Source organism: Ochlerotatus camptorhynchus, unplaced genomic scaffold, assembly GCF_037179485.1.
Source record: "Ochlerotatus camptorhynchus isolate MF236.1 unplaced genomic scaffold, CSIRO-AGI_Acam_v1.1 ptg000129l, whole genome shotgun sequence".
NCBI classification, from domain to species: domain Eukaryota; kingdom Metazoa; phylum Arthropoda; class Insecta; order Diptera; family Culicidae; genus Ochlerotatus; species Ochlerotatus camptorhynchus.
The window spans coordinates 515,398-535,825 of record NW_027040619.1 but is presented as its reverse complement, the minus strand read 5'-3'; the positions used below and the strand labels follow the sequence as shown (position 1 = coordinate 535,825).

Genomic DNA, 20,428 nt, shown 5'->3' with positions numbered 1-20,428 from the left:
TTACTGTTTGGAATATTTGTGAACATTCATCATAAATTTAGTCGTTAGTGTATGTTTCATCCAGATGTAATCCAGCTCTCTGAGCTGTTGCAAACATGTTAAATAGTTCGATACAATGATGTAGCTATTGTCAAGGGGTTGATCACTCCGCACAGTGTGCCTAAAATAAGCTTGGGCACAGTCATTGGCACTGTTTGGCACCCATGGTTACAATTTTTCTGACCTTTAAAGCTACTGGCAACACTGAACTTTTTCTGCGCCTGTGCAGTAGACTGATGAAAAATTTGACATTTTCGCTCCACAGTGCTCAAGCGGTTCCAAATCGGGTCTAGATTAGGCTCCCAAGGTTTGAACTGATTTGGTAAGAAACTGACTGGGCACAAACCATTTGAAGTTTATATGGGAATTACTATGGGAAAACCAAACTTTTTCTTCGTAGTCTTCTATTCTTCTTCCATATTGCACCGTTGAAAATTTCTTTTGTTATTATTATAGAAAATTGAAGTGCAGTTATTAATTTTTAGAGCAGAGTGAATTATTAGATAGATATGAAAAAAATATTTGTTTTTCTCATTGTAATTTCCATATAAACTTCAAATGGTTTGTGCCAAGTCAGTTTCTTACTAAATGAGTTAAAATTTTGGAAGGCTAATCAGGAACCAAATAGTAACCGTTTTAACACTGTGGAGCGAAAATTTCAAATTTTGCATCAGTCTACTGTGCAGTGTGCATGTGTCAAAATTTGTTATTTATGTTTCCACAATATAAATTTTACGCAATCGTGAATCTCCACCAAGTCTCGCCGTTGCTTTTGCTTTCCTTCTAAGGACATGGACTTCATCTTACATTGGTTCATCGTATTCGGATTTGAGACAATCGCTCGTCACCGAAATGGGCGTCACACCACCGGACGTTGCTGCCACGGCGGAGACTGTCGCGGCCGCTGCTGACATTGGATTGCCAGGTGCCGGTGCCATGCCCATGCCCATGTTTTCGATGTTCTCGTTGCTTCACGCACCGTTCATCGTCTTGGACGACGAGAAGCACAGCTTCATAATGAACGGGAATTTTGTGATCGATCGCGCTATGGTGGCACTTCATGATGGCTCGGGAACTCAGCAATCCGGAGGAGGAACGTTCCGATTTCAGTGGGATCATTCGCACTTGCGATGGGTGGCAGTCCTTGGTGGTGAATGCAGTTAGCGGACATACCGGGTGGGGTATTGAAGAAGTGGAGAATCTTGCTCGGGAAAGGAAGCGATTGTTCTTATAGGCGCTGTAATCCTTGAAGCTGATCGAATTGTTCAGCAGGGTGTAGGGGTTGGTGAACTCTGACAAGTAGTTCTGCTGGGAAAATGCAATCTGAATTTTTCAAATATGGACCAGTTAAGTCTGTGCCACAAATGGAAAGCTTATCGACTATAAGACCATGGTTGACTAATGATTGATGGTCGTTGTACGGGGTGCGCCTTCTTTCGAAGATGGTAGGATCGTGTAGCAACGGGGCTTTGAGACGGCTGCTTCCAATGCGTAGTTCCCAACTGGAGTCCGTGTCGTTTTTGTGAACATTGAGTTATTCTGGCTTGGCACAGTCGATCTTCAGTGTGCAGCAACCGGAGCAGATGTCATAGTCGTTCAATGCATCGCGGGCTCTTATGGCGGATTCAATGCTGTCAAACTCAACCATAGCTTGGACTCCATTCTTCTTGAATTTCTTGATACCTAGCACTTGTCCGTTGGGTGAGCAGATGGTGTGTAGAACGTCCACTGTAATTGGATAGACTGGATTAATGATGGTGAACAGCAGGATATGGTTGGGCCGGGTTGCTTATCTGTTACGTCCATGTTGTTGTTGTTCCGGCTATTGAGCGGAACCGTCTCGATCATCTCCTGGCCGGTACAAAAGCACTTATTGTGTGGCCCGTCCTGGTCACCGCCGGCACCGTTTCCGTTGAACGCCATGACATTGAAATTGAGCTTTGTTTACTAGCACACACGGGCAAGCAAAGAGGAGGGAAGGGTTGAGAAAATGTCGCGACATATCACTATGCTCTACTTATCACTCGCACGATAATAACCGCTGTTGAAAAACCTGGAACTTTTCCTCACTCAATGTAGACTCGTACTAGGTGAAACCATAGAGGTAACTCTAAGACTAGAAGGTCCCGAAGAAACGAACTCATCTTTTTGGCTCAGCTCTAGTACTATCTTCGGTCCCAAGCTAATCGATTCACCCCTCGAAACATAGGAAAATCTACTAACCCCTCATTTTATCTGTCAAACTTTAATAGCGAATCAAAACAAACATAGTGTAGTACTAGAATTTCGACTGGAATGGGATACGCCAATCGATTTGCTTGGGACCAATAGGTTAGTCAAGTAGGGAACCAATTTAAAATCGTTAGTTTCGTATTGATTGTTGGTGAAACTCCACCCGCAAGGTCCGTATCTCGAACGGAAATGTCCTTCCTACTCCCGGGTCATCTCAGGTTTCGAAAAGCAAAACAAAAACAAGCGCTGTTAAAATACCGGGTTGCCAAACATAGCATCATTCACAAGCATACAAAAGTCAGTTACTTCTCGGCACTGCCGGCACAGCTGAGACACACTGAGAAAATAGTTGGCGCAAAATAAGTGTGTAGAGTGACCACCCCTTGGCTATTTTTCAAGTTGCAGATAAGTGGATATTAATCAGCGGGTTTTGTACGGACGTAATGCAAATCCTGACTTGTCAATAAGGGAACTTGCAAAAAAAATTGGATTTACCTAAATCGACCTTCAGGGTGTGCTCAAATCATTTTCGGAACGTTTGACAGTCGAGAGGAAACTGAGAAGTGAAAAAAACATTGGACGTGCTGATCCTATCATGGATGTTGGCTTGTAAAATAGGAATGTCACCTGGTTTTGTCCAAAAATCAATACAGCGTTTGGGGCTGAAGTCATATAAAGTAAAAACTGCGAATATTTGACGAAGTTTTCATGCGTTGTTATAAACCACGAAACTTATATCCTGGAGGATTTCAAGCAGCTTCCAGGGCTGGCTTTCTATTGTGCTATGGTCAATAATGCTACAGTTGAGTATTTCAGGACGAAGAAGGCATCGAAATTTCCCAAAAAATATTTTATTTGGCAAGCAATTTGCAAGTGTGGCCGAAAGAGTAAATCCTTCGTCACTACATGCACAATCAACAAGAAGGTTTAGCAGAAAGAGGTGCCTGCAGAAGCGATCGAAAGCCACAAAGAAAATCTTTTGTTTTGGCCCGATTTGGCATCATGCCATTAAAATGAAGCTGACAACGTTTTATTCTAAACCAAACAGATTCTGCGATACATCCGATTGAAAGCGTACTGATTCTTATTTTTTTATGTAGTTCGTTTTTTAAGGCTCAATCGCGTTAGCTTTACGGAGCCAATAGTTCATTGTTCTTTGTTTGTAACAAAATTCACTTGATTCTATGTCTAGTAGGAGTTGGGCCGAATACTCGCGGCTTACTCGAGGTTAGAGGGGTACATTGTCGAAGGATAGGAAAAGGGAAGGAGCTTGGGGGTAGGGTTTCGTTTTCTCATGAGAGCGATGTCGCCAGTATGAACGGTAGTGTGGTTCTACTGATTCTTATTTGGCAGGGCTTTAAGAACAGCCTCTAGTTACAATTTGTGACCTCAAAATGTATTGAAGCGCACTAAAAAATATAATTGCTGTAATTTTGAGGTGCATATGACCCATCGTGTTTTATAAAAAAATTGTGACCGTAGATTTGAATTTAAATTGGCTATATCAAAGTGCTCCAGAAATAATTACGTTTGTTATGGATTTTAAATAACTCGGGTGCTAATGGGTCAAAGCAAAACAGCTCGTCTTCTTCCACTCCACCGCTGGTTTTCAAGGTGATCATCTCATCAAGCCGTCCATTGCAAGGAAGTTTTTTTTGCACCGTCCGATGCGGGAATAATCTGCTTGCTGCTGGCACCTTGAGCGATCCGCTCAGCACGCCATCCGACGTGAAAATAAGCGGAGACGCGACAGCAGTGCTGTTTTATAACTTTACAGGTTCAAGCAGAACGATGCACAACCAAGTGGTACTCGATTATGCCGACTGGGCTTGGGGAAGAGCAATTATTTCATAAATTAACGAGACAACAATATCACCTTTTGCTTGTAGTTTTTTTTATAGAAAATTGGAAAATACTTAATTTCAACAGATACGTAGAGTTTTTTTTTCCTATTGATTGGTGTATTTGGAATTTGAGTTCATCTATAAATGACAAAGTTATAAGTGTTAAAAACCTAACACCTTTTCGTGACGGTTGAAATTTTAGATTTTAGATTCACCCCTTATACCTTATCGTAAGACGTAGTCTACGTCAAACAATCTAGGAATTTATCTCAGAATTCCTCAGGACATCATCTCAGAATTATTTTGAAATCCTGATCAGAACTCCCGTGGATTATACTGAAGAGGGTAATTTTCTGTTATTTAAGTTTTAAATTTGGATATTTTACCAAAAATTACTTAAAATTTTGTAAAGTGTATGTTTTTCCTAGAAAGATATTATTTTTTCCTACAACATTGTATGAGACGTCGCACAGTGCGTTGAATGTATGGGGTAGCGGGACATAAACAATAAGATGAAGTTATCGCAATTTTACCCCATTGGTGTTATGGAAAAAAGTTACTTTAGAGGTTCAGAGCTACAATTTGCATTAATGACACATGTGCAGTAAGTGATCGATTGCTTTCTTCCGATGTCTCTTCAATGTTTTATATAACGTTCTGCAGAAACTCCATTTACTCTTCTCCTGTTTCGGCATGTGTAATGTAATATGAAACAGCTGCGTCATCTTCGCGATGTTTGGATGAAAATGTTTTTCGATATAGGTTGGTATTGATCTTGGATGTTTTCCTTATGTGGTTTAGTCGATTTTTCCTGATAATTAGGTAGTTTTAGTAGTTGGGTAGTTTCTAAAGCTTCTTCTGAAAGTTCGCCAATGGGTAACTCGAACATTGAAATAATGTTGCCGCTATGTATCAACAGTTTACGATCCGTTAAAGGCATGTAATACAAGCTGTAAAGAGCTGTTGATCCATTGTTTCTTGTAATAATGTTTTTTTTTTGAATATCAATTGGTTTTCCGCTGGCTACTACTCTCAAAATCGTACCAAATTTTTCGATGAGAGTTTCGTCAATTCCCGTGATAGCAGCACTTGTAACAGAATCAGAAAAAATACGCGCTTTGTTGCCATCATTAGAAGTACCGTATCCAGGCTTAGCCTTATCAGCGATTAATCCCATTTGAACTTTAAACTGCGGCTGAATCCTTTTTTTTGCTTTCTTCGTGGCTCTTCTTATTTGCTTCTCCACGAACCTGTCAGGTTTTAAAGAAGGCACTCAAACAACTTAATCCAACAATGTAGAACGGATAATCCAAATCTAAAGTTGTTTGTATTCTCATTTTTTTCATGGACTTTCGTATGGTTCATATCTTTTGGAGTTGCACCGCAAATGTAACACTTAGCTGCTGCTTTTTCGTGTGACAGCGTACTGCAAGCTTTCCAATCCAGCATAGTAAAAAGAAAATCATAGCAAACGTGAAGATTGGTATCACCTACACATGTCTCATATGGAATCAATTTACGAATACAAGACTCCACTGTGGTTTACTCATTTAAAATTCTAATTAAAATCCTCCTTAGCAAACATAAATTTAATAGGTCTGCAAAAATTCGTAGAGGCTGGTCGAGGGTTGTGCCACAAAGTTTCTTCTGTTTCTGCATCAATGAGTTTGAGAGGAACCATAGCAATTAGGAATAAGAATTCCTCGGTTGCATTTGAATCCGATTTTTTTTTGATAATAAATGCTGTGACTTGTAACTACCATCCATTCCCCACTTACAAACCAATGTTGCTTTTTTTGGGGTGAGCTATCTGTATTACTTTAGTGATGCCATTAACTGTTTGGTTGAGCAATTCTTGAAGATCTACCATAGCAGATGTCTCTGTTACCGAAAGGTTTTTTGGGATGATTTTGTTCTTTGCTTGTCTTAAAGCATACAGACTTGGAAAACAATCTTTATGAATGGCGTTCACAGCATCTCAAAGCACAATGTGCTTTCGCTCTGACAGATCCAGATCAACAAACAAAGCTAGAGCTTGAGCAAGGTTTGAGTATCTTTTGGTATTTTCTGCAGGAACAGATGCATTCAATGACATGTTTGCGGCGAATACTAGTTCTTCGGTTTTGGAAACTACTTCTGCAACTCGTCTTTTTGTTTTGTTTTGGTTGAGCAGCTTGTAACATCTTTCTGGGGCCGACCGCGAGTAGAATTTTCATTGGAACCATCGTCAACATTTGTATCGTAAGCAGGCAATTCAATTTATGACTTCAACGAAGCAATATATTTTGACGTAGGACTACGTCTTTGATTTCTATATGGGGGTACACTTTGTGAAAACCAAAAATGGAACATGTAACAAATTAAGAAAGATTTTGAACGTTAATAACTCAGCTGCCCCTGGTCCAATTTCAATAATGTTATCACCAATAGATCAGAAATATGGCTACGCATCGATAACAATGCTTCCAAATGTTGATTTTCAACAAGAAACTATTGAAAAACTGGTAAATGTCCATATGCTGCTTCCCCAGCACAGTCGTCAGAGAGTAGTAAGTAGACGAAACAAGTCGAAGTGGCATTCGCCTCCGATCCTCGGGCGTGTACGAATAGGGAGGATGGAATTGCGTAATATTTTGCACACTCATCGCCATACTCAGAACCACACGCTCCCAACGACCACACCACTGTGTGGTGGTGTTCGGTCGTCGAAATTAGTAGAAGCAGTAGCAGCAGTAGCAGTGCTTTCGGCGTGTGGCGTTGAAAATTGTTCTCCAGTAACAACGAAAGCTGCAGAGCCCACATAAACAACCATTAAAGGAGGAAGAAGCTGCACCGCTATGCTATGGATCGGAATCAGTAGCTCTTCGTGAGTCGCTGCGGGTCGGTCATCTATGCCAAGCGTGTCACCCTCGCTCCAAACGACATACAGCTCGACAGCCTCATCCGTGTTGAACACCCAGCTCAGAATTACTCAACCATCACTACAAAACGGTCCTTTTCAGGGCCACCAAAAATTTGTTAAAGAGTATTATTTGGACATTGGTCATCAGTTCCCGCAGCCTGCTAGCTATCAAGGCTCAACCTGGTCTCCATAGAAGGTGTGGAATTGTAGGCCCGAATGTATTGGTGAGATTAATCATCGTCCGACCATTTTCCAGAACACGCTGGTAGGAAGTGTTGAAAATCCATATAGAATTTGAGAGAAGTGGGATTAATTCGCTTTGGGTGTATATTCAGTCCCCAGAAAGCCAATAAAATCAATTTTGTGAGAAAATTAGCTGCACAAACGATACTTACCGCCCGGCCCCATTCATATAATTTGGAAAGAAATCCTGTGAGGGGTGAATTGAATACGCTTTAATACCAAAATGCACAAAACTTAAAAAAATATAAATAACAAAAAATTTAAAATACACCTTTTAAAGTCGGGTAGATTAATCAAAAATACTCAAGTTGACAGTCCCTTGGATTCTCTTCATCAATTTTCTCTTTGAAATAAATACTACAAATTTGATACGCTTACAAATAAAAAAACGGAAAGAGTTAAGATAATTGATGATTGATCAATTAAAAGAACTAAATGTTCACATATGTTCCGTCCACTAGCGGTTCTACGTCAAGCTTCCGTTCATGCCCCTAGGCACAGACCCTTCTACTTTTTTTAATAAAATACTTCTTTACTCTATGACACTTAACCCACTTGGAGTTCAATTTTGAGCAATACATGACGTAAAATTGGTGCAAATTCTTCAAAACGTGCTCAGGTGTGTCATTAGATAAGCATGATGCCAAATAGCGGAAAACACTTGGCGTTCTTTTGCTTTCCTCACATGTGACCCATTTTTCAAAAATCTGCTGATTTAACAAAAGGTTAAAAATCTGGTAGAGTTGCGATAAGTTGCAGCTAAATCATATATGGTCTTGTAAAGGAATTTTTTTTACCAACAATTCTATAAAAAGTTTGGGGTGGAACTCGATGGAACTTTTTTTGAATCGTTAATCAAAGTTTGAAAAGTGTTTTTAAGATGATCAAATTCTACACAAGCTATTCGTTCCTGTTTATCCGAACTGAGACCAAAATTAATCCAATGGGCAATTGTAACACACTCTACTGACCTTGACTGTTATTGTCCATTTTACTGGAATTGATTTTACGCAGTAGAAAACTTTTCCGAGTGAAATTTCTAGACGATATTCGAGTTTATTTTCCTCTCTGAACACTGACAGTTCACATGGCTGTAATTGTAGTTGTGATGCTTCTCAAGCTAACCAATACTTGTATACATTGCAGGGGGCATCCATAAACACTTCTCAGTAGTTAGTTTACCCAAATGAAACAAAGTGAAGATCGATTTTTGTCCATGGGCCAACGCACTGTGATCGTTTCGATTGGAAGTGATGTTTTTTAGTTGAGAAATACCAAATACGCTATTTTGATTTTGATTGCGAGATTCAAAATGGCCGAATTTTAGCTCAATTGCGAATGATTGACCATAACAAACATTTGTTTTTTTGCTATTTGGCCGTCTTGTTGTGTGACAGGGAAATTGATAAGGGTCAATTCTGATTTGTTTTTCTAAAGGTATAATTTGTGTTATGCGGTTATTTTATTTGAGCCCTTCTACCGTAATTCCAACCCTCAACTTCACCTCCTTCTTTGATAGGATGATTATTTTATAATTCTATTATATATGTGCAGTCTCGTAAGTTGTAGGTTATGTTCTGTTTACGATACAAAATTTGTACTTACTTTATTTGTTCCCATATGTCTATTCCAAAGTTTTTGAGTACTAGCAGCTCCAGCGCATAATTCACAAATCCGTACTGCAGCATAACCGGTCGCCAGCAGTTTCCACATTTTCGTTCAGCATAACACACAAATCGAGACGCAAAAAAAAAACAAAATTGAAAACGACATTAGTTTAGAAAAGATTTTTCAACACACATCACAAGTGTCTTAATTTTTATTTCACCCGAACCCAAGCATAAGCCACTCGCGGCAGCCGTCGCCCACACCCATGCCACCTCAGCACCGTCATACGATATGCACCTAAATCGGTGTTTTCTCTTAGTTTTAAATTTTCATTAAAAACTTTTCCGTACGTGTGGCTCGTGCAAGCGATGCGAAGTGGCGGCGGGGCGGTCGGCAAGAGTTGAGCAAGAACGACGAGCACAATTTTTCTCACTGGTAATTAAATTAATCTTATCCTTGCCCAGAGCCGCGAGTGAGTGCGCTAGTGAAAATGTCTTTCTTTGGGATCTTGTTCAACAAGAGGCACCATTAGCGAGGGGACACTCTGTATCATTTTGCTTACCATTTTTATGGCTGTGATTTTATTTTAATCTTGACGAGATTTACAGGATCAAATTACACGCCACGCAGGTTCTCTCCTCCCTGATGATCTGAGCGACTGCCGCTGCTTCGGTTTAATTATCCTCAGATTTGCCCATCCACTTCTCTACTTGGTTTGAGCTGTATAATCGTATTGATTTTCACTTATTTGTAGGGCGCTGCTCACAGTAAATAACAGACTGCCCTATTCGTCTCGTTCGGCGTTCTGGTTCGGCAGGCTTTAAAGTTCTGCCCAGGAGCAACAAGCTGCAACTTTTCGCACTTTGGCTTTTCTACGAGACACCCAGTAACCGGGTGTGTAAGTTATTTCCGTTTGTGGGTGGTGGGGTTGCAGCAAAACCGCACACTAATACAATCGATCCATCATCGGGGCCATCGCATCGTGCAAGTACCTACTAGTCGTCGTCGTCGTCGTCGTCATTAGTGGTCTGTCCCGACTGGTTGTCTCTTGCTTGCTGGGCTGGGGCTCCTATGTCCTATGTGCTTCAACTGTTGCCACAGAGGCCGGCTATGGCGTGTATTTTTCTTTCAATATCATTTTACCCTGCTGCAGCAGTTGTGGCTCCGTGCCTGCTTGGGACCGGTCCAAGGGATTTGGTGCACTGCTGACTGGGGACTGCTGCCTTTTCCAGTTCGGTCTGAATTATGCGCCTTTGATCGTACGTGGAGCGAAGCACTCACTGCCTGGTTGGACACATGTTTTAATCACTGTTTGTATGCGTTTACACTGTTGGGTTTTTGCGTTTTGGCAGGCTGCAGGATGATTACACTAGCCACTGACTGGGTCAGCATGAAATTGTATGAGTGAATGGTATTGATTGGTTTGCGGCAATTTGAAATTCCCAACTGTGGAGATTGCAGATTGTGTTTGTTGTTTGTTGATTGGGGGACATTGAGGGAACAACACCTGGCACGATTCTTCAAGATCATCATGATACCATGGAGACGACCGGTGTGTTATATGATGGATAGGCTTAGGAATCAAGAATTCAGCAAACAGGTGGGTGAAATCTAAGGAATTGAGTTTTCCAACTGTAAGATGAATCTGCTACATTTGCTCATTTTGAAGCCGTTTGTAGTTATAAACCGAAAACATGTTTACAAAATAGGTAAAATACAGCAATCTAATGAGAGCAAAATCTCACCGCAAATGTTAAATATTTAAAATACACTGCACCCAAGTCAGTCCCCTCGAACACTGCGCCCTCAATTAACAAGTTCGATGAAAAGTTTAAAAAATATTAAATTTGAAATAAATAGCGTCTGAATTACATGCTCATGTAAATTTAAAAATCAGTAAATTTGAAATGGCGAGCGCCCCTGGTAGACAGGTTCAAGAAAAAAAACTTCAAATTTGAAATAGTTAGCGCCCCGCTTACGTTCAGGAAGTGGCTTACACCTTTGGTAAACATGTACGTTTAAAAATAATCAATCAAAAATGGTAAAATTGAAGTGCCCCTGATCGGGGAAAAATTAAAAAAAAAGTAAGAGGTTGTATCCAAGACACGACCGTAGATTTGACGTAGGATCACGAAAGGTAGTTATGATTATTAAATTGATTTCTTAACTCGTTATCAGTGAAAAATTTCGATAGGTTAAAATTCGGAAGCAATTTGAGAGTTCTGTTTGTGAGGTGCTCTGTCGATGTTCATGTAGTACAAACCAATTCTGGGTCTTGGATTCAAGCTCTTACTCTTTAGTTTACTCTTTTATTAGTCATTTGTGGTCCTAATGAGGACCAATGGGATGGAAGCCAGTTAAGAGCAATACTGTGGAAATTTTTCCTCAATGTTTTTGGAAATGAAAGCGGTGCGGAAATGAAATGTTTAGGGGAAATGGATGTAATGTCGGCCTAAATGCCCCTAATTTGGGCCCATACATAAATTCTCAATGGCGACCAAAAATATCCATTAGTACCGTCCCAATGACGCGTTCATCTAGATAAAATTGAAAATAACAGATTTTTAGCGATGGGCCAAATCTTAGATCCATAGGCCAACAGTAGAGCTGTTTCCCCTATTAGGGAAAACACATCAATCACAGAATATGAGCCTACCGGACGGTGCCAACGCTTATACTGTTTGATGCAATTTTTTAAGCCCCTTCTGTTAAGAGAATCCGGCATACTTTTTTTTTGGAATAATGCTCTTAATAGGAGGGGCTTAAAATTTGCACCAAAAGGCATAAAGATCGGTACCGTCTGGTATGCTCAGTGCTTAGTATCAATATTCGGCGACTGTGTTGGGGAAACCACTTTTCCCATCACGAAATGCCTCGTTTTCTGATGACAAAATTACGCAATTACGAGTACAATACGCACGGATTTTTTGTTTTATTGAATAGGGGAATTTACGTATTCTCGTCAATCTAAGCAGCGTCCGAACTTCTATTAGCGATTTATCAGCATCACACACATACATGACAGGTTTGTTTGTTGACATTTATCTGCTGCTTGCTGTTCTACCAATTCCAATCGACAGAATTGATCAAACCGGGTTGAACATGTTTTTACAACGCTCCAAACTTCTCAGGTGAGAGTGACTATTGTCGGCAGTCTCTTTTTCTTCGGCACCCTTTCCATTTGAACTGCGTGTTAACCAGCTGTTCTATTATCGGCAACTCGAAATCAGCCGTATTTTGTAGTATGTATGTTTCATTTAAAGAAAAATATGGTATAACAGGAATTCACAGCCGTAAAAATGTAATCAGATTGAAGCTGAAAAGGTAAGGAATCGGCTTAATACATTCAGCGAAGAGTTTTGATGGGAAAATACAGTGAAATAAACGTTTCAATTTTGGTTGCCGAAAACAGTCAATGGGTGCCGAAGCCATAATTTACCCTAGATAATAAAAAAAAGCGAATATTGATTGAGGAATTTCTTGCTCAAATTTTTCCAATCGCGATCTATCATATAAATTCGAGATGTTTTTGCTTTTCTAGCGTCTTGGATAAAACCTTACGAAGTGTTTCTGGTTAATTGACATGGTCATGTGGTATTCGGTCATTACGAGAATTTGTATGTACCACTTTAATACTATTACGCATTTGATGACAAACGTTTGGTTGCTGGGTACATTATCAAAGAGCTTTGGGGATTTACGACCGTTTTGTCGTAATGGTTGAGTAATGCTGAGCTATTAGAGTGTTTAACACAGATGAGGCTGGCGAGCTGTATGTTGTTTGGAGCAAGGGTGACGCGTTTGGCATAGATGACCCACAGCGACTCACGAAGAAACTGATTTCAATCCATAGCGGTGCGGTTTCTTCCTCCTTCTATGGATGCTCATGTGGGCTCTGCAGCTCGCTGCTTGCAGGCTGTCTTTCGTTGTGTACTGGAGAACAATGTTCAACGCCAAACGCTGAAAGCACTGCTGCTGCTGACACCGACGACCGGACACCACCCCACACGGTGATTGAATGAGCACCGTTCAGTGAGACAGGATCGAATTCGATTTTTAAATCTGTGTTGCAACAGTTGGACATTTGTTTTTTTTTCAATAGTGACCTATTGAAAATTAATAAAGTGATCATTTTTGCAGATTAGCAGATAAAGTTGCAATCGATTGGTTTGTTTAGAATTAAAATCCATCTGCTATTGACAGAGTTATATGTTGGCAAAACCTGACCTCTTTTCGTGATGCGGTCGATTTTGGTTTTTTTTTTAAATTGCACCCCCAATATGTTGCCGAAATACGTAATCCTACGTCAAAAAAAGGTTAAATAATACCACTGAACTGTTAAAAAGTTCATCTGATTGAGGTTAACCTTTAACGGTGCATATCCTGATTGGCGGACAAAAGTTGGCGCTACTTAGTGGCGTAAGATAGAAATTTTGACATGATGATGCTTTCAAAATTCTTTCATATGGTATGGGAGAAAAGTTTGGAATCATAAAAAAAAGATCGACACCACTTCGAAAAGTACTGAATCAGTTAGGAAAATAATTAAATCACTTCATAAAAATTCGGAATCACTTCGGAAAGTACTGAATCATTTCAGACAGCACTGAATAACTCATGAAAAGTTCGAAATCACTTCAGAAATGTTTGGAATCACTTCAGAAATGTTTGGAATCACTTCTGAACGTACTGAATCGATTCAGAACAGTTTGGAATCATTTAAGAAAGTACCGAATCACTTCAGAAATGTTAAGAGTCACTTCACAAAGTATTGAATAACTTCAGAAAAGACCGGAAACACTTAATAAATATTAGAAATCACTTTGGAAAATTCTGAATCATTGCGGAAAGTTCACTTTGAAAATCATTTAATCACTTCGGGAAATACTGAATATCTTCAGGAATGTTCAGAATCACTTTGGAAAAGTTCATGATCACTTCGGAAAGTACTTAATTATTTCAGAAAGCACTGAATCACCTCGGAAAGTATTGAATCACTTTAAGCTCGGAATCGCTTCGGATAATATTGAATCATTTCAGAAAATTTCTGATTCACGTTGGATATTACTGAATCTCCTAAAAAGTTTGTAATCATGTCCGCAAGTACGGAATAACTTCGAAAATAATTGAATCAGTTAGGAATGCACTGAATCACTTCAGGAACGTTCGGAATCACTTCGGAAATACTGAATCGCTTCAGAATGTACACAATCACATCGGAAAGCACTGAATCATTTCAGAAAGTACTGGATCGCTTCAGAGAAATTTGGAATCACTTCGAATAGTACTGAATAATTCCAGATAGTTTGTAATCACTTTCGAAAGTACTGAATCACTTCAGAAAGAATTCAATTTGCAACAATTTGAAATCAATTCTAAAAGTAATAAATCATTTCGGAAAAGCTCTGAAATTCTTCGAATATTTAGTATTGAATGACTTAAGAAAACTTCTGAATCCCTTTTGAAAATACTTAATCTTTCCAGAAAGTTTGTAATCGCTTCCGTAAAAACTAAATAATTCCGGAAAGAACTGAACAACTTCACAAAAACACAAAAATTAGGAAAGTACTGTATCAATTCTCTCGAGATTACAATCACTTTTTCCAGAGCTGAATCACTTTGTAATAACATAATTACTTCAGAAATTTTCACTTTGGGGAGCACAGAATCATTTAAGAAAAAAGTTCAAAATCGCTTCTGAAAGTACTGAAACACTTTAGAAAATCTCGGAATCAGTTTGAAAAGTACTGAATTACTACCATCATAATTTATAACTACTCAAGATATCACAAATCCACCACCTCCAGCACTTCGGATGATACAAAGTAAACGTTCATACATATATTTACTTGTGTCATGTCTAATATTCTGATGGCTTTAGACAACATTCAAGAAGTCATTGTTGTCAATTCAACGAAATTTTTTGAAAATTTTCAATTGAAAGAACCACAAAAATGTATCTCCTTTGTAGATGCATTATTGGAGAGCAGCAGGATGATCCGAATTGATCATAGCTCTGTGGCGAACAGTGTAGTTCAATTTGTTGTGCAGTGAAAATATAATTCTTATTACATGTGAAATTGTGTTGTGTTGATTGATTTATAGCAACGCGTGCCCAAATGTCATTGTTTACAGGATAAGTAGGAGAACAGGCTGCAAAAGCAACTTAAATTTTGCTTATTTTTCGATCACCCCGGTGCGCTGAAAGGAACCAATTGCTCTCCTATAGTTTGTGTATTAGACCATAAGTATAGTTATTGAAATTTTCGATAAAGCGATATGGGAAAAGGGTAGAAGACAATGAACAAAAAGTTTGGATTTCCCATAGTAATTCCCATATAAACTTGAAATGATTTGTGCCAAGTCAGTTTCATACTAAAATAGTTAAAATTTTGGGAGGCTAAACAGGACCCAATTTGGAAGCGTTTAATCACTGTGGAGCGAAAATTTGAAATTTTGCATCAGTCTACTGTGTATTGTTGCATGCAGCGTCCGTTGACGGTGTTTAGGTAGCAATGGACTGTGGCAAGTGTGAGTCGGGGGTAGTGGCAAGCGATCTGTGTAGTCTTAAGTGTTCTCGTTTGTTCCACATGCCCTACACTTACACGGAGTACGGCAAAGGTTGTCACGTACAATGTTAATCTTCTTCATAAGTGTGAAGATTGTCTGTCTAGTTGTGACGAGCCGAGTGATTCGATCTCGCATGTTAGAAAAATTGAGGAAGAAGTTCGGCCTCGATCACAGACATGCGAGATCAGGTTATTGTTGTTGTACCCTATAGGAGGCCGGTGGTGGACTTGAAAAATTATTAAATGAGGAATTGGAAAATATGACTAGTTCATTTTCGACAATTATTGCGAACAAGAATTTAGCTGCAATGAATAATGGCAGTGGATCTGGGTGAGTCCCATCTGAATCGGATCAAATCCCTGATAGTAATTGTAATACACAGTTCGAAAAAGTTGTGTAAATTTCTGTTCATGATGATGCACATAAATGGAGCGTTACATATCATATACGTTTACATTATATATCATGTAAAGTTCTGACACATTTCTTGCAATGTAGCAAATATTGTAAACAAAAGCCCATCTTGGTAAACAACATTGTTTGCAAGTTGTTCAGTTGCGTGAAATGAAATACAAGTCTACATGAATGAATGTTTACATCACAATTAAAATTCAGAATTTTTATCTGTGTAGTCATGAAGAAGAGAATTCTACCGATGTCAAAGTTAAAAGTAGTTTCGCGGATGCTTTGAAAAACGGACAAGGGGACGGTAAAAGTAAGGATAGTAATCAAGGGGTGGTCACTCTTCACACTTATTTTGCGCCAACTTTTTTCTCAGTGTGCCAGCAGTGCCGAGAAGTCATTCAACTGACTTTTGTTTGCTTGTGAATAATGCCTTGTTTGGCAACCCGGTATTTTATCAGCGCTTATTTTTGTTTTGTTTTTCGAAACTTGTGATGACCTGGGAGTAGAAAGAACATTTCCTTTCCGAGATACGGACCTTCCGGGTGGAGTTTCACCTACACAGCAAAAAAAAGTTGTTGAATATTACATCGAAACTGCTGCAACCAGGTCAATCCACATTGTACGATGTACATCGATTTTGCGAACAAAATTACATCCATTGATGTAATATTGTATCTGCTTTTTGCTATTACATCATTATTTCATACATCAGCTTGAATTACGTTGATCGATATTACCCTCATCTTTGCTTGCCCGTGTGTGCTAGTAAACAAAGCTCAATTTCAATGACCATAGCGTTCAACGGAAACGGTGTCAGAGGTGGCCAGGAAGGGCCGCACAACAAGCGCCTCTGTACCGGCCAGGAGATGTTCGAGAAAAAGCCGGAACAACAACAACATCAACGTAGCAGATGAGCCTCGGCGAAAGCCCAACCATATTTTGCTGTTCAGCATCATTAATCCAGTCTATGCTATAACAGTGGACGTTCTAAATACCATCTGCTCACCCAACGGACAAGTTCAACGTATCAAGATATTCAAGAAGAATGGAGTCCAAGCTATGGTTGAGTTTGACAGCATTGAATCCGCCACCAGAACCCGCGATGCATTGAACGGCTGTGGTGACATCTACTCCGGCTGCTGCACACTGAAGATCGAATATGGCAAGCCAGAAAAACTCAATGTTTACAAAAGCGACACGAACTCCAGTTGGGACAACACATTGGAAGCAGCTGTCTCCAAGGATGCCTGCAACTGATGAGCCACGTTGCTACACGATCCTACCATCTTCGACAGAAGGCCCATCCCGTACAACGACCGTCAATCATTAGTCAACCATGGTCCTATAGTCGATTAGCTGTTCAATTTGTTCTGCATGTACGGAAATGTTGTCAGGATAAAGTTTCTGAAGACCAAAGAGCATCCAGCACTTGAACAACATTCCAATCGGAAATGATGGTAGCAACCACAGCGCGATCGATCACAAAGGCACAACATTCCCGTTCATTATGAAGATGTGCTTCTCCTCTTCCATGAGGATGAACAGTGCGTGAAGCAACGAGAACATCCAAAACATGGGCATGGGCATTAGAGTCATGCAAAATTTGAAATTTTTGCTCCACAATACTTAAACGATTCCAAATCGGATCCTGGCTAACCTCTCAAAATTTGAACCCATTTGGTGAGAAACTGAGATGGCACAAACCATTTGAAGTTTGTATGGGAATTACTATGGTAAAACCAAGATGTTTGTTCATGTCGATCTAATAATTCACCATATCAGTCTGCTTCAAAAGTTTTCAACTGTACTTGTGGGAAATTTTTCCAGCTACAACTTTGCTCAAGACCACGTTTTGATTAAATGCAAGGATCGAACGTTATCAATGGTTCAATGCGCTGATGTCTTATGATTATGCTCAATCAACTGCTCAGCAGGCAACATTGGTGTTTCTGGGGCGTTGAATAGGACACAAAAATCATGGCTACTATGTCACACTGCAAAATACAGTGTTGCCTACAGAGCAGCTGCTTGATCATGTCATAAGTTTACCAATCTCTTAAATAATTAATAACTTTTTCCTGTCTCGTTTAACGTAGAAACAATCTTGAGCAAAGTTGTAGCTGAGAAAATTTTCTATAAGAATGTATATCGAACTGTTTCGCAGCTCAATATGGAAAAAGACTAGAAGGCATTGAACAACAATTTGAGATTTCCCATAGTAATTTTCATGTAAACTTCAAACGGCTTATGCGAAGTCGGTTTCTAACCAAATGAGTTGTAACTTTGAGAGACTAATCAGGACCCGATTTGAAACTATTTAAGCACTGTGGAGCGAAAAAGTCAAATTTTGCATCAGTCTAATGGGCATGGCACCGGCACCTGGCAACCCAATATCGGGGCCACGACAGCCTCCGCCGTGGCAGCAGCGTCCAGTGTGTGTGTCCGGATTTCGGTGACGGGCGATTGTCTCAAATCCGAACACGATGAACCAATGTAAGATGGAGTGCATGTCCTAAGAAGGAAAGCAAAAGCAGCGACGAGACTTGGTGGAGATTCACGGTTGTGTTTTGAATAAAAAAAAATTGATTATATTGTGGCAATATCAATAACTGATTTTGACACATGCACAGTAACTTTAAATATCAGAAAAATTGTAACCATGGGTGCCAAACAGTGCCAATAACTGTGCCCAGGTGGGCCCAAGCTTATTTTTGGCACACTTTGCGGAGTGACTAACCCTGGGGGCAAGACAGCTTTCGATCATGAGTAAAACCAGAGTTAATTTTGAGTAACTCTGAGTAACTCACGTTGCTCAATATCTTATATACACATAGCAACCTGATTGTTATATTGAACATAATGTTGAAACCGATGCTGCCAAGCAAAGTAAGTTGACGTGCTTTCTTGGAATTTCTGTGTAGAGACTTTTGGGGTGGTTCGATAGGTTCGGATTAGGCTAAATTAATTCAATAAATTCAATTCTTAGAGCAATATAGTTCACGTTTATGTATGTTTTTCTAAGCTTCCAGGAACTCAATGAAAACGTAATTTACACAAATATATAAAAATAATAGAGTACATACAGACTGCACGATTTTCAAAAAGATAAGAATACAGTGCCTTCATATTATTGGTAACATATGATTTTTGCATGTTATGCTATCTATAAATTCATCGAAAGCTTTATTCGATTTATAACATTACTCGATCATTCTTTAGGGATTAGACGCTTGATATTTCATGAAATGTTGTGTTCTGGGCACAACATTGAGGAAATAAACATATGAGGCCGTGTTTCCAAAAACGGTACGGCACTATTTTTGGTTGTTGGCCATGGCATGATTATTAATGTTAAGGTTCCACAAAGGGTAAATAATTTGTTCACTTCTTCTTTTTAAAATATCCCTCGATATTTATTCACCATTAAATAAATCCACTCATCCATGTAAATGAGTCAAACTTCACTGAAAGGCATCCAAGCACACACGAACGACAAGCCCCGTAAAACCGTCGTGCAGTCAAACCTCGGTCAAACTACCACAGGAGTGATTTGATCTGTCAAATGGGTAAACAGATGCATCAAACGAAATATGCTGTCAGAAGATATTTTCTTTGATCAGAAAATCGAGACTACTTTGATTAGTTTTGTGTAAATACTCGCTGCAAATATATTTACTCTGAGTACAGCTGTCTTGCTCCCAGGACCATCCTCTAAGTAAGTAAGTCACTCGACACACTTATTAGGTGGCATTTTTTCTCAGTGTGCCCCAAGTGTGCCGAAGCTGAGCCGGCAGTGCCGATCGTTGAGCCGACTGTATTTTTTAGTGAATAGTGAATGTTTGGGTATGCTTGGCAACCCGGTATTTCTGACAGTTCGAATGTTTTAATCGGATTCGAAGCAGCAAGAGACTGGAATTGCTACGAAACTTTGCTTCAGTTTTGACTGCTTGCTATTGGAATTGATAAGGACTGGGGAGGACAATAGTAGCATGAAGAATAACAACGTGAAAAACTCGGCAAGGGAAACCACTGCTAGGGAGCCGAGGAAAGTAGGTCGCGAGATCGTGAAATGATTGGACACTACCGCATTGTTGTTTCGAGTTCGAGGAAATGCGTACAGAACGACGAAAAGCGATTGTGTGGGAAGTTTGAACGGCTAACGCAATCGCTTGTGATAAAAACAATAGCCAAAGATGCCCACCGGGAAAAGTAATCGACTGAACGGATTGTACCCCTACCAAATCAAATTAAACGTTTTCTGCGGAAGTATGTTTGCGGAACGCCTTGCTCCAGCATTGTGATCTGCGATTATCTGCTATCTCTGCTTCGACAAACGTATAACGCATTGATCAAAATCAATGGTATCAGCCACAACCAGAGTAATCCCTTCACAACTAACAACTTTCACCATGTAAACGCTTTACTCATTTCAATAAGCTTTACTCAGCATTTATACAAGCAAATCTGGCGAACTTAGTTAGCTACTTATGGCTATTGGGACGGTTGTGACAAGCTCTTATTGCATATCCATTAACGCTTCTACACGGGAAAAAATCCGATCTCCGAAATGGGAATAATGACTCAT

General features: G+C 39.6%; 1 protein-coding gene across 1 annotated transcript in view; it reads right to left on the bottom strand.

Annotated features, from left to right (window-relative positions):
- The window catches only part of LOC135700142 (guanylate cyclase soluble subunit beta-1-like), a 153,677-nt gene that overhangs the window by 119,377 nt on the left and 13,872 nt on the right, over window positions 1–20,428 (bottom strand). The window contains exons 2-3 of the mRNA XM_065220561.1: window positions 9,431–10,248; window positions 8,866–8,939 (exon numbers count right to left, since the gene is read on the bottom strand). Coding sequence (XP_065076633.1) covers window positions 8,866–8,939; window positions 9,431–9,433 — 77 coding nt within the window. The 5' untranslated portion in view covers window positions 9,434–10,248. The remainder of the gene's footprint in view (window positions 1–8,865; window positions 8,940–9,430; window positions 10,249–20,428) is intronic.